General features: G+C 39.0%; 1 protein-coding gene and 1 long non-coding RNA gene across 6 annotated transcripts in view; both read right to left on the reverse strand.

Annotated features, from left to right (window-relative positions):
- Nucleotides 1-14,879, reverse strand: part of sema4c (sema domain, immunoglobulin domain (Ig), transmembrane domain (TM) and short cytoplasmic domain, (semaphorin) 4C) — a 124,422-nt gene that overhangs the window by 27,340 nt on the left and 82,203 nt on the right. For both annotated transcript variants that reach the window (XM_049470298.1, XM_049470299.1), the window contains 4 exons: nt 7,459-7,613; nt 5,161-5,223; nt 4,580-4,678; nt 56-152 (listed from right to left, as the gene is read on the reverse strand). In XM_049470298.1, coding sequence (XP_049326255.1) covers nt 56-152; nt 4,580-4,678; nt 5,161-5,223; nt 7,459-7,613 — 414 coding nt within the window. The remainder of the gene's footprint in view (nt 1-55; nt 153-4,579; nt 4,679-5,160; nt 5,224-7,458; nt 7,614-14,879) is intronic.
- LOC125786780 (uncharacterized) lies at nt 5,500-7,405 on the reverse strand. Of its 4 annotated transcripts, XR_007428817.1 has the most exons (4): nt 7,146-7,405; nt 6,893-7,081; nt 6,683-6,828; nt 5,500-6,422 (listed from the first exon to the last, which is right to left on the reverse strand). It is a non-coding gene; the product is annotated as an uncharacterized LOC125786780 (long non-coding RNA). The 4 variants fall into 4 exon arrangements; XR_007428814.1 differs by having other exon boundaries at nt 6,893-7,405; XR_007428815.1 differs by having other exon boundaries at nt 5,500-6,401; nt 6,598-6,828; nt 6,893-7,405.

A 14,879-nucleotide genomic window follows, 5' to 3' on the forward strand; every position in this document is an offset into this window, starting at 1 on the left:
TGGGATCCAGACACACACACACACTCACACACACACTCACACACGAATAACTCACCCACTATAAGGCCAGTGTGTCCCTTCGCAGGGTCGTATGGGCATTTCCCCTTCCCGTCCTCCAGGGCGGCGCTGTTCAGTGTGAAATGATCTGAATTCTGGAACAAAATGAAGAAAAAAAAGCAATTTTATGTTTAATTGAGTTTAAGTATGACACACTATATACATTACATTACATTACATTACATTTGGCAGACGCTTTTGTCCAAAGCGACTTACAATATTGAAGTGCAAATAATAGAAGAGGTTAAGTACAAAAATAATAGAAGTTAAAAATAAAGCATCTATAGATAGGGCCTTAAGGAGGTCAGAGGGAAATAATGGGATAGAGGAGTAGAGAAGAGGAAGAAGGAGATGAGGTTAGAAGTAGTTAGTTTGTTAGAGGTGTTAGGAGAGTAAGCGCTCTTTGAAGAGCTCTGTCTTCAGTTCTATATAGTACTAGTATATAGTACTATAGTGTTAGATAGGGTTATATACTATATAGTATATAGAACACAATAGTTTCCATACTCTCACTATAGTACCTATATTTCACTAGAGTGCGGTTTTTGCATGGTTAGACTCATATCAGCACTATCATACTTTCAATATTGTACATATAGTGTTTTTTTTTATTTAGTTAGATTGTTATACAGCACACATACTTTCACTATAGTGTCCAGATTTGCCTATAGTACACAGATTTTCACAATAGTACCCAGACATTCACTATAGTACCCAGACATTCACTATAGTACCCAGACATTCACTATAGTACCCAGACATTCACTATAGTACCCAGACATTCACTATAGTACCCATGCTTTCACTATAGTACCTAAACTTTCACTATAGTACCCAGACATTCACTATAGTACCTAAACTTTCACTATAGTACCCAGACTTTCACTATAGTACCTAAACTTTCACTATAGTACCCAGACTTTCACTATAGCACCCAGACTTTCACTATAGTACCCAGACATTCACTATAGCACCCAGACTTTCACTATAGTACCCATGCTTTCACAATAGTACTCATACTTTCACTATAGCACCCAGACTTTCTCTATAGTACCTAAACGTTCACTATAGTACCCAGACATTCACTATAGCACCCAGACTTTCTCTATAGTACCCAGACTTTCACTATAGTACCTAAACTTTCACTATAGTACCCAGACATTCACTATAGTACCCAGACTTTCACTATAGTGCCTAAACTTTCACTATAGTACCCAGACTTTCACTATAGTGCCTAAACTTTCTCTATAGTATCCAGACATTCACTATAGTATCCAGACATTCACTATAGTATCCAGACATTCACTATAGTATCCAGACATTCACTATAGTATCCAGACATTCACTATAGTATCCAGACATTCACTATAGTATCCATGCTTTCACTATAGTACCTAAACTTTCTCTATAGTATCCAGACATTCACTATAGTACCCATGCTTTCACTATAGTACCTAACCGTTCACTATAGTACCCAGACATTCACTATAGTACAGCTTCTGCTTTTTAAATTGAATTAGATTGTGATGCAACACACCACAGTTCACTATACTGCAGTTTTCTCTTTAGTTAAATTAGTTAGATTGTGTGATAGTACTCATTTATTAACTACAGTACAGTTTCTGATCTTTTAATAGAGTTAGAATGTGATACAGTGGCTGTAACTGTATCTGATCTCCAGATATATTCCAATGTTCACTGTAACTCAGTAGACAGGCTGTCTATCTCTCTGCTGCCCTCTCCCTCCCTCTCTCTCTCTCTCTCTGGGTTAATTTACATATAGAGTATAGGCGCTCTCATCCCCACTGTTTACTTTAATGTGTTTTTGATTGACAGACAAACACCAGCCCACCAACGTGCCCTTATTACACACACACACACACACACACACATATATATATATATATATATATATATATATATATATATATATATATATATATATATGTGTGTGTGTATATACATATATACACTCAAAAAATAATAGCCACTGGCCACCAGCCTTGACTGCCTACCACAGCTGACTCCGCCCACACACACACACACACACACACACTCAATCCTGCACCGCCTAATATGATCATATTGCTGTCGTCCACAAATATTGATCAGTCCATCCATCATCCACACTCAACCAGAGAGAGAGAGAGAGAGAGAGAGAGAGAGAGAGAGAGAGAGAGAGAGAGAGAGAGAGAGAGAGAGAGAGAGAGAGAGAAAAGAAGTTGCTCTGGCATCACACGTGGCTGCTGTGCAGATATTAGATGGCTGCTATGCTATTGCTAAGTAATTACTGTGGTTTCTTGGTTGCTAAGCAGTTGCCACAACATTGCTTTGACATTGATGGTGGCTGCTATGCACTGGTTAGGTGGCTACTGTGGTATCAATAAGAATTCATGCGGTATCCCAGGTGGTTGCGAAGAAATTGCTTTTGCCTCGCTGGTGGCTGCTATGATTTTGATAGGTGGCTGCTATGGTATTGCTAAGTAATTACTGTGGTATCTTGTTTACTAGCAGTTGCCGCAATGTTGCTTTGTCATCGCCAGTGGCTGCTATGCACTTACTAGGTGGCTGCTTTGGTATTGCTAAATATTTACTGTGGAATATCAGGTGGTTGCTGAGGAATTGATCTGTTTTTTTTTTTTTTGCTTCCTCTTAACATCGTAATAGTTTATGTGGACATAAGTATTTGGACGGCTGCTCAAGTTCTTGCAAGTGGTTGCCATGACGTTGCTTTAGTATTGCTGTTGGTTGCTATGCACTTGCTAGGTGGCTGCTATGGTATCACTGTGGTATCTCAGGTGGTATCTCAGTTTACTCGACTTTGCGTTGGCATCGCCGGTGGCTGCTATGGTGTTGCATGTAATTACTGTTGTATCTTAAGTGGCTGCTTTGCACTAGCTAGATGGCTGCTATGGTATTGCTAAATATTTACTGTGGAATATCAGGTGGTTGCTGAGGAATTGATCCGTTTGTTTTTTTTTGCTTCCTCTTAACGTCGTAATAGTTTATGTGGACAAAAGTATTTGGACGGCTGCTCATTCATTACTTTTTTTAAATAAAACACCTGAATTAAATGATTAAGAGGTGTCCCAATACTTTTGTCTTTACAGGCGATACTGTATTGGTTAATTACCAGACAGGCGCATGATAAAGCGATTATTTAGTTTTGTAAACACTGTAAATTATTACAGTCAGGCCAATCAAGCCTCTTTGTGCAGGTTTGAAAGCGAGAGATTATAATTATTATGATATTACAGATAATTATGATGAGTGTAATTATGGTTATTACTGTTGTTGTTGTGATTAATGTTGTTATGATGCACTGGCACGGTTGTAGGAGATATGGCCGTGCCAATAAAGCTATATTTAACCGAACTGAGGGCGAGTGAAACACATAGGGACAGCGGAGGACTGATTTCACTATTTATAGGTTTATGTTTGAGTAAAATGAACATTGTTGTTTTATTCTATAAACTACAGACAACATTTCTCCCAAATTACAAATAAAAATATTCTCATTTAGAGCATTTATTTACAGAAAATGAGAAATGACTGAAATAACAAAAAAGATTCAGAGCTTTCAGACCTCAAATAATGCAAAGAAAACAAGTTCATATTCATAAAGTTTTAAGAGTTCAGAAATAATCAATATTTGGTGGAATAATCCTGGTTTTTAATCACAGTTTTTTTTTCATGCACCTTGGCATCATGTTCTCCTCCACCAGTCTTACACACTGCTTTTGAATAACCTTATGCTGCTTTACTCCTGATGCAAAAATTCAAGCAGTTCAGCTCTTGATTATATTCCAGAGGTTTTTAATTTGATAAAATCAAAGAAACTCATTGTTTGAAGTACCCAAGATACTGTTCTAAGCTACGCTGACTCGTAAGAAAGAATGGAAAATAGTCACGTCACCTGCAGCCTCTCCCGAGAGGGGGTGCTTTTCCTGGCGGGGGTGCAGAATTCAGCATCATAGTAGTGCTGAAATCTGTAGCCCCCCCATGAAAAGCACCCCCTCTTGGCAGCTTTAGCTTTATTTAGAAATGCGCTGCGACAGGAGGTGCTTTTCCTGGCGGGGGTGCTGAATTTGGCACTACACCAGAAAAGGACCAAGAGAATCTGGCTAAACTACTATACTATACTATACTATATCTATACTACTTTAAAATTCCTTGATTTGAGCTTATTTTAATGATTTGTTTGTTTTTATTAGTGTTCTATTTAGTGATCTATAGGTAAGCCTTCAACCACGCACAGTGCAGCTCAATTTATGGCGTGTCAGTGTGTCTTTGCTATCGCAACGACGGGAAAAGTACACGTTGGCAAAAGGCAACCAGTCAGAGTTTCACTTGCTCATCATTTTCTGTAAGAGCCAGGTGAGCACTGGCTTTGGCAGATTGCTATACTAACGGCGCAGCGCTTCTGCAGGGTAACAGTGAACAAGGGAAAACCACATTAAACTGAAAAAAGGATAAAAGCGCAGAGAATAGATACAGATCAGAGATCAGAACACACACTTACAATATATGTGCACTTGGGCTGGAAGGCGTACGTCCCGCATGTGTACAAATGCGTACGGTTATAACTCTGCAGGAAACGGATGTAGTTGAAGCACTCCGTCTGGAAAAGAGAGAGAGAGATAGAGAGAGAGAGAGAGAGAGAGAGAGAGAGGGAGAGAGAGACATATATTATATTAATAACTGTCCCTCTCGTCTGGTTATGATTAATAACAGTGTTAGTATATTTGTTATTTGCGTTATTTGCTTCAGCGGTGATGCAGTTTACATCATTCACAACAATACATCATTCTGAGAGAGAGAGGGAGAGAAAGAGAGAGGGGGGAGAGAGAGAGAGGAGAGAGAGAGAGAGGAGAGATGGATAGACAGGCTGAAGGGAAGTAACAGAGGGGAGGAGACAGAGCGACAGAGTAAGTGAGAGTGATGGGAAGAGAGAGAAGGAGAGAAAGTGACAGGGTGGTGAGAGAGATAGAGAGAGCGCGAGAGTGGGCGAGAGAGGATTTAAGTGTATTAGAGAGAGAGAGAGAGAGAGAGAGAGAGAGAGAGAGAGAGAGAGAGAGAGAGAGAGAAAGAGAGTCTCGTTACCTGGTTGTTTTTTCCTTTCGATGCACATTCTCTCTTTTTCTCCACCGGCGCCGGCCACTCGATCTACAGAGAGAGAGAGAGAGAGAGTCAACAAAACAACAGATTAAAGGATAGATAGATAGATAGATATTCAAACCAAGAGACACACAGATGCACAGAAAGACAGACAGACACGCAGAGAAATAGACAAGGTTCATAGATGCATGGACAGACATATAGACAGGTTGGTAGACAGACAGACAGGCAGAAAAACAGATAGATATACGCAAGATTAATATATAGATAGATGGATCGATAGAAAGAGATTTATTGACAGAAAGATAAGCAGACAGACAGAAATACAAACAGAAAGATTTACAGACAAATAGACAAGTTTCATAGATGGAAGGACAGACACACAGACAAACACAAAGATATGCAAACCAAGAGACATATAGACAGAAAGACAGAAACAAGTAAGCAGACAGACAGACAGAGATAGAGATAGAAATACAGACATACAGATTTGCAGACAAATAGACAAGTTTTATAGATGGATAGACAGACATATAAACAGGTTGGTAGACAGATAGATATATGGACAGACAGACATTCAGGTACACAGACAGATAGATAGAGCAGGTAGGTAGACAGACAGACATGCAGACAAACAGATCAATATATGCAAGATTAATATATAGATATATGGACAGACACAAAGACAGACAGGCTTATTGACAGCCAGACAAACAGATACTGAGTATATTTTATCTTTTATTTTAGTACTTCAGCATTAAAGTACCAGTTCACTACAGCACACACAACAGAGAGAAAGAGAGAGAGAGACGGGGAGAGAGAGAGAGGGAGAGCTGTAGTAACAGTAGCCGGTAGCACTCTGTCCATTAGAAAGTGCCGTCGCTCGCTGACCTTTAAAACTGCAATTTACTACAAACAGCCGGTAAAAGCAGCGGCGGTTCTGATCTGAGATCAGTCTGATTAACAGAACCGCTAAACGCTGTGATTCTGAATCAGAGACCGGGAGCGCCGGAGTTTAACACCCGGCACTGTTTTAATACCACATAAACCACCTCTACCACTTACACACACCTATAACAACATTTACACCATCTACACCTCCTATACCACATAAACCACCTGTACCACTTATACACACCTATAACATTTACACCATCTACACCTCCTATACCACATAAACCACCTGTACCACTTACACACACCTATAACATTTACACCATCTACACCTCCTATACCACATAAACCACCTCTACCACTTATACACACCTATAACATTTACACCATCTACACCTCCTATACCACATAAACCACCTCTACCACTTATAACACCTATAACAACATTTACACCATCTACACCTCCTATACCACATAAACCACCTCTACCACTTATAACACCTATAACAACATTTACACCATCTACACCTCCTATACCACATAAACCACCTGTACCACTTACACACACCTATAACATTTACACCATCTACACCTCATATACCACATAAACCACCTGTACCACTTACACACACCTATAACATTTACACCATCTACACCTCCTATACCATATAAACCACCTCTACCACTTATACACACCTATAACATTTACACCATCTACACCTCCTATACCATATATACCACCTGTACCACTTATACCACCTATAACATTTACACCATCTACACCTCCTATACCATATAAACCACCTGTACCACTTACACACACCTATAACATTTACACCATCTACACCTCCTATACCATATATACCACCTGTACCACTTATACCACCTATAACATTTACACCATCTACACCTCCTATACCATATATACCACCTGTACCACTTATACCACCTATAACATTTACACCATCTACACCTCCTATACCATATATACCACCTGTACCACTTATACCACCTATAACATTTATACCATCTACACCTCCTATACCATATATACCACCTGTACCACTTATACACACCTATAACATTTACACCATCTACACCTCCTATACCATATATACCACCTGTACCACTTATACACACCTATAACATTTACACCATCTACACCTCCTATACAACCTATACCACATAAATCACCTGCTGAATATATAGACTACACTGTATATATCAAATACACTGTCTATACCTACTATACCACCTGCTATACCTACTGTACACTCTCTCTCAGACTCCAGCTGCTGATGGAGAAACAGCATCATGACCTACTGTACTCTCTCTCTCTCTCAGACTCCGGCTGCTGGAGTGTGTGTGTGTGTGTGTGTGTGTGTGTACCTGGGGTCTGAGTTGTCTGCTGATGTCGTTGGGGTCCAGGGCGAACAGGGTTTCTCTGGCTCCGACGTAAAGAACCCTTTCATGTTCCGACAGAGTTAACATAGTGTAGTTCCATACGCCCACCGCCCGGAACCTCGCCATGCTGTCTATCACCTCTACAGACAGACAGACAGAGAGAGAGAGAGACAGAGAGAGAGAGAACATTAGACACAAACTAGATAAGTACACACTTATTTGTGGTTGTTTTATTAGGAACAGCCTGTATAGAGGGTTTGTGAGAGCAGGTAAAGGTGGAACGTGCTGTGCTCGGAGGCGTGACAGCGGAGGAGAAGATCAGGCAGATCTTTGGGATGATCTGAAGCTCTCGGCAGGAAATGATGCGGCAGAGTGATTTATATCCAGTCATGCGACTCCAGGAAAGAAAAGAAAGCGCAGAATGAGAGAAACCGGTGGGAAAATAGAGAGAGAAAAAACACACGCCTCGGGGGAGAATTCAGAGAGAGAGAGTATAGCGGGATTTACACAGAGGCTGCAGTTATTACCCAGAATACACCAGAGAGAGAGAGAGAGAGAATGAGGTAAAGGAGAGGAGGTAGAGACAGAACAAGAAAGAGGAAGAGAGAGGTAGAGGAGAGGGAGATATTAAGGTAGAGAGAGGAAGAATGAGGTAAAAAAGAGGGGTAGAATAAGTCAAAGACGTAGAAAGATAGAGAGGAAGAGAGAAGAATATTGAGGTATAGGGGTAGAATGAGGTAGAGGAGAGTCAGAAGGACGTAGAGACAGAGAGAAATGGAGAGGTAGAGCAGAGACAGAAAGAGAGATAAAACATTTTTTTAAAAGGCAACAAGAAAGCTAGAAAAAGAGCGAGGTAGAAAGGTAGAGATAAAAAGAGAGGTGGAGAGAAAAAAACTGACAGAGGTAGAAAGAGAAAGATTAAAATGAGAATTTTTCAAGAGACAAAAAGAAAACTGAGGTACAGAAGTAAAGAGAGGTAGAGACATAATAAAAACAAAGAGGTAGAGAGTGGTAGAGAGAAAGTTAAAGATAGGTAAAGTTAGAAAGAAAGAAAGAGGTACAGTGAGGTAGCAGAAGGGAGAAAGTAGAGGTAGAGAGGTATAAAGAAAGGCAGAAACAGGTAGAAAATGGTAGAAAAGTGAGGCAGAAGAAGAGTGAAATGGTAAAGTGATAGAAAAAAGAGAGTTAGAGGGCTAGAGAGAAAAGGAGAGGGGTAAAAAGATAAAAGGTAGAGAATAAAATAGATGAAAGAAGAGAGAATGGTGGAGAGGTAAAGAGAAAGAGAAGAAACAGAAGATGAGGGATGGAGACAGAAGAGAGGGCTGGAGACAAAAGAGGTAAAATAAAGAAAGACAAAAGAGGTAGAGAGAGCTAGAGATGTATAAAAGAGGAAAATCAGAGAAAGAGAGAGAAAGAAAGAGAGAAAATTTGTAGGAGAGAGGTAGAGACAGAGGAGAGAGAAAACTAGAAAGAAAGGAGGAAAAGAGTGTGGTAGATGTGGTGAGAGGAAGAGAAAGAGAGAGATATAAAGAGAAAGAGAGAGAGAGAAGAGAGAGAGAGAGAGAGAGAGAGAGAGAAGAGAGAGAGGGTAAAAGAAAGGAGAGAAACGAGAGAATAGAGAAGACGCTCCCCTCGGGGAATGAAAGCGAACATCTGCTGTGTTGGACAAACAGACACTACGGAATACCTGCACACCAACCGACACACACACACACTCACACACACACATTTACACACACTCACAGCCGGTGAGTGTGTAACTGTGTAAGCATTATACACTGATAACAGCAGCAGCAGGCAGAGTGCAGTAAACACACCCAGCCACCGGGGGGCAGCAGAGAATATCAGCCACATTAAACAGGCCAATCAGAGCAGCGAGTCACAGCCGCTCCAGAACATCAAAGCTTACAGTACTGACAGATACTTTCATGTGAACACAATGTAAAAATATTCACATCTCAATAACTATAAACTAATACTGATTCAGCTGTGATTCATAACAACACACCACTCTACTCTTTATTATTAACTATCCACTATGAATTACACAAATTACAATGTATCTGCTATCAATTACTCAATATCTACTATTACAGACCTTAGTATCTACTATGAATTATTTATTTAGTATCTACTATGAATCATTCAGGATCCACCAATAATTACGGTGTTAGATAGTGACTATTTACCATGAATTATTTGGCACCCACTATGAATCATTCAGTGACTACTAAGAAGGATTCAGTATGAATTATTCAATGGCAACTATGAATGAATTAGTGTCCACTATGAATTATTCAATGACTACTATGAATGAATTAGTGTCCACTATGAATTATTCAATGACTACTATGTCATTCAGAATCCACAAATAATTATGTTATAATTACTGTATAATTCAGTACAGTCTATAAATGATTAGTATCCACTATGAATTAGTCACTATGTATTTTAAGTCATTCAGTATCCACTATGAATTATTTAACGACTACTCTGAACGATTCAGTATCCACTATGAATTGTTCAACGACTGCTATGAATGATTCATTATGCACTATGAAATATCAACGACTACACTGAACGATTCAGTATGCACTATGAATTGTTCAATGACTGCTATGAACGATTCAGTATCCACTATGAATTATTCAACGTCTACTCTGAACGATTCAGTATCCACTTTGAATTGTTCAACGACTGCTATGAACGATTCAGTATCCACTATGAATTGTTCAGTGACTGCTATGAACGATTCAGTATCCACTATGAATTGTTCAACGACTGCTATGAACAAATTAGTATCCACTTTGAATTATTCAACGACTGCTATGAACGGTTCAGTATCCACTATGAATTGTTCAATGACTGCTATGAACGGTTCAGTATCCACTATGAATTGTTCAACGACTGCTATGAACAAATTAGTATCCACTTTGAATTATTCAACGACTGCTATGAACGGTTCAGTATCCACTATGAATTATTCAATGACTGCTATGAACGGTTCAGTATCCACTATGAATTATTCAATGAGTACTATGAAAGATTTAGCATTCACTGCACATTATTCTGTATCCTTTGTGGATTACTCAGTATCCACAATGAATAATGATGTTATAATTACTATATAATTCAGTACAGTCTATAAATGATTAGTATCTACTATGAATTTAATTAATATCTAGCGTGAATTATTATTTAGCACCCACTATGAGTTATTTAATGGCTTCAGTCTCCATCATGAAATACCCAACGGCTATTATGAATGATTCAGTATGGCCTATAAATGATCTACTATTCATTATAGAGTATCCACTATGGATTGTGTAGTTAGTCCTTCGACTTTTTCAGTATCCACCATGAATTATTCACTATACAATGTGAATATTTCAAAGCTATTTCAGATCAAGATAATCAGTGTTCTTTGATTCCCTCACTTCTTGTACTTTTCGAAACATTTATCAAATTTTTTATTCTCAGCGTTATTCACCGGTTTATTACGGGAGAATCGGGGGGTCGTGGGGTCGGATCTCACCGGAGACGCCCGGAGCGGTGCTGATGAGAGACAGACAGACAGAGAGACAGACAGAGAGACAGATAGACAGAGAGAAAGGTGAGGTAGTTAGAGCGAAGAGCTCGTCGCCGAGGACGCTAAACTCACTAATAGACGAACGAAAGGAGAAAAAGCCATCCGTCTTCTTCTGAAAGCGGAGGAAGAAAAGGAGGAGGGGAACGAGGGATGGTTAAAAATAGGCTGAGCGGAGGAAAGGAAAACAGATGTGGGGCAGCTGAGGGAGTACGGAGAGGTGAGGCCGGCCAGGAACACTACCTCAACAGAGGAAGAGCAAGAGGAGGAGGAGGAAGAAGACTGGGGGAGGGGGAAGGAGCAGCTCCAGCATTTCCTGTTCCTGTTCCTTAGTAAAGCAGGAGTTCAGAGAACAGTTCGAACAAATCTGCTGATGAGGGCCAGTTTCATCATCATAACATTTTTGATGCGGTAACTGAACTTGAGGATACATTCAAAGTTCTTGAAATTCTTCTTTTTCTTTATTTAGTTGAGTAGTTGTTTCTTCTCATAACCTGGATTCGAACATTACTCAAATATTCACTATTCACTGTATACCTGTAACTCTACCTCTTCACTACTTTACTTTAACTGATGCTCTCAAACTTTACATTAAGAGACAAGAAATTCAAGTAATTAACTCTTGATGAGTTCAGCACAGCTGTTAACTGAAAGCCTGAATTCCAGGAGACTCTACCTCATAAAACTGACTGAGAAAATCCAGCAGAGATGTTCAAAACTCATCATCTAAACAAGAGGAGATACTTTACTTTGAAGAATGTAAAATATAAAATACTGTATAAAACATTTTCTGGGTTGTTTTGCAAAAGTATTCATACCCGTCACCTTACAACCACAAACTGTGATAAACCAACACAAAGTGGCATGTGATTGCGAAGTGAAAAAAAACAAACAAAAAAAAAACGATACATTGTTTTTGAAAGAAAAAAAAAAAGTTTTATAAAATAAAAATATAAAAATAAGTGAAAAGTGTGATGTGCAAAAGTATTCAGCACCCTTTACTCTGAACCCCGAAAATAAATAAAATCCAGTGCAGTCAATCTCAATCAAATTTAAACATATAAGTTTATGGTTGTTAAGTGAAAAAAAAAAAAAAAAAAAAAAAAAATATATATATATATATATATATATATATATGAGTATACAGTGGCTTTTAAAAGTATTCATACCCCTTGAACTTTTTTTTTTTTTTTTTTTTTTACATTTTTTCACCATATACTTATACAGTGGCTTGCAAATGTATTCATACCCCATATATATATATATATATATATATATATATATATATATATATATATATATATATATATATATATATATATATATATATATATATATATATATATATATATAAATTAAGCACACATTTAGGAACTGTGTTCTCTGGAATGAAGGAACTCAAATCCTTACAGAAATGTGGCAAAACAATCTAGTAGAAAGTTTTTTATGGATAGTAGAGAAACAATTACTTTAACAAAAGCAGGACAAACTACTTTTAATAGCCTTAATTATTTAGAAATAACAAAATAAATGATCATAATTATGACCCAGTACTTTAGTTATATACTGTATAACAGTGCATATCTTATATTAGCTCCGGCTGCTCGAAGGTTTCTGGGTCAAGTGTTGCTTTAAACTGAAGCAGACCACAGGAGGACTGAGCCGGGCGGTTCTGGGCGGTTCTGTGTGTGTGTGAAGTGTGTGTGTGTGTGTGTGTGTGTGCAGTGTGTGTAGTGTGTGTGTGTTAGAGCGGGTCAGAACTGGCCCGGCCCGTTCGTCTCTGATGTTCCTCCATGGCTCCGGTCCGAACCTCCGACAGCTATAAATAGGAAGGAGTTCTGCTTATAGCTGCAAACCGCAACACACACACACTATACTGTACACACACACACACTCTATACACACACACTCTGCTATTAAAGGCCTATTTAAGGCCTTTGAAGCTTCGACAGACAGAGAGAACGAAAAAAAAGACCAAAAGACGAAGAGAAAGGAGCTAGGGTTACAAACACACACACACACACACACACACACAAATACACACAAAGACACACAATACGGTCAACAAATGCAACCACATTTAGAACAGCAAAGACAAATGAAAAGAGAGAGAGAGTGTATATATATCATTTTATTTCAATTTTTTTCTCTCTCAGGGGTCCGGCAGCTGATGCCGTGAGGTATCATAGAAAACTGTCTTGGGATATACTGAGTATTGCGGTATCATGATATTATTGTTATCGTATTGTGATAATAATACCAGACCTCCATCTGTTTAAATAGGGAGGGAACAATATACCAATCAAAACCGAACTTATTTCATTTTCATAAATTCATGAGCGTTTGGCCCAATAATAAACCAAAACTTGATTGTTTCGGCTTCTTCCGGCCGCTGCGCTTGCGCAGATCTCCACATCGGAGGTATCTTTTCTAACTAGCATGCTGATCCTCCTTCACATCAAAGTATGAAAGCAGCAAGCTGATTGGCTTGAATCAATGATACAATCTGTTAAAAAAAAAACTCATGATTAGTTTGTAACATTTGGCCCAATAATGCACAAAACTTGGCATTGTTTTGTCAAGTTTCGGCTGCTGCGCTTGCGCAGATCTCCACATCGAAGGTATCTTTTCTAACTAGCATGCTGACCCTCCTCCACTCAAATTGTAAATGCAGCAAGCTGATTGGCTCTTTTTGTTGAAGGGTGGGCTAACGTATTGTATTAATATTGTATTTTCATGCATTTTTAATATTACTTTAATATTAGTTTACTTTATATTTTAAACAGACAAACTGTCTCTTACACTGTGTTACGCTTGATGAATGGACCAAAAGAAATACTTCAAAATGAACTAAAATATAGATTATATATATATAATCTAGACTCTTTAGATTAAAGGTTTTTCCTCTCTTCTGAACAGTTGTGTGGAGGTGTGTTGTGTGGTGTTGAAAGCGTGCCGGGTCGGGTCCGGCAGTGCCGGGGGGAGGCTCACAGCTTGTCTGGTTTGTGACCTTTTCATAAAAGTGGTGAAGCTTTAAAACACTGAGACCTTTCAGCTCCTCAGCCTGACCGGATCACGGGGAACCGGCAGAACCGACAGAACCGGGGGGAGCCGAGCTGACTCTAAACACACCTCAGAGCTCAGGAGATGACTATACACTAAAAAAGGCCAGAAAAGACTGTGCAAAGAAAGAAGTGTATATATCTAAACATATATAATACATACAGGACATTTAATTAATACAGGACATTTATCAAATACAGATATTATATAAATAAATACAATTATTAAATGCCAAGCTTTTGGCACCCTTTAGTCATGTCATATGACAAATACACTAGTTAACACCCACACAACCACCTAGGGTTCCACCTGCAACCACTCGACAAAGACCTGAGACATCGCAGCAACCACCTGACAACACTTCATCAACAACATAGCTACTACCGAGCAAATTACCACATCAACTACCTAGAACCCACACAAGAACCAACGGCATGGCATAGCAATCACCTCACCACATATCATAATACCAACCAAACAGCACCACTGCAGCCACCAGGAAAACCACAGCAAGCACCTACCAAGTCCATAGCAACACCCAGCAAACGCTTAGCAAAATTTCATACTGTAGCAACCACCTGGGAAACCACTGAAACCACCAAACAACAACGTAACAACCAGCTAGCTCGCTACACCTTAGAAAGATCATAGCAATAACCTGGGACACCACAGGAACCACATGCAGCATAGAACCACCTAACAACTCCATAGCAACCACCTGGGAAACCAAGTAAATCACCTAAAATACCATAGCAAC

Source organism: Astyanax mexicanus, chromosome 22, assembly GCF_023375975.1.
Source record: "Astyanax mexicanus isolate ESR-SI-001 chromosome 22, AstMex3_surface, whole genome shotgun sequence".
NCBI lineage: Eukaryota > Metazoa > Chordata > Actinopteri > Characiformes > Acestrorhamphidae > Astyanax > Astyanax mexicanus.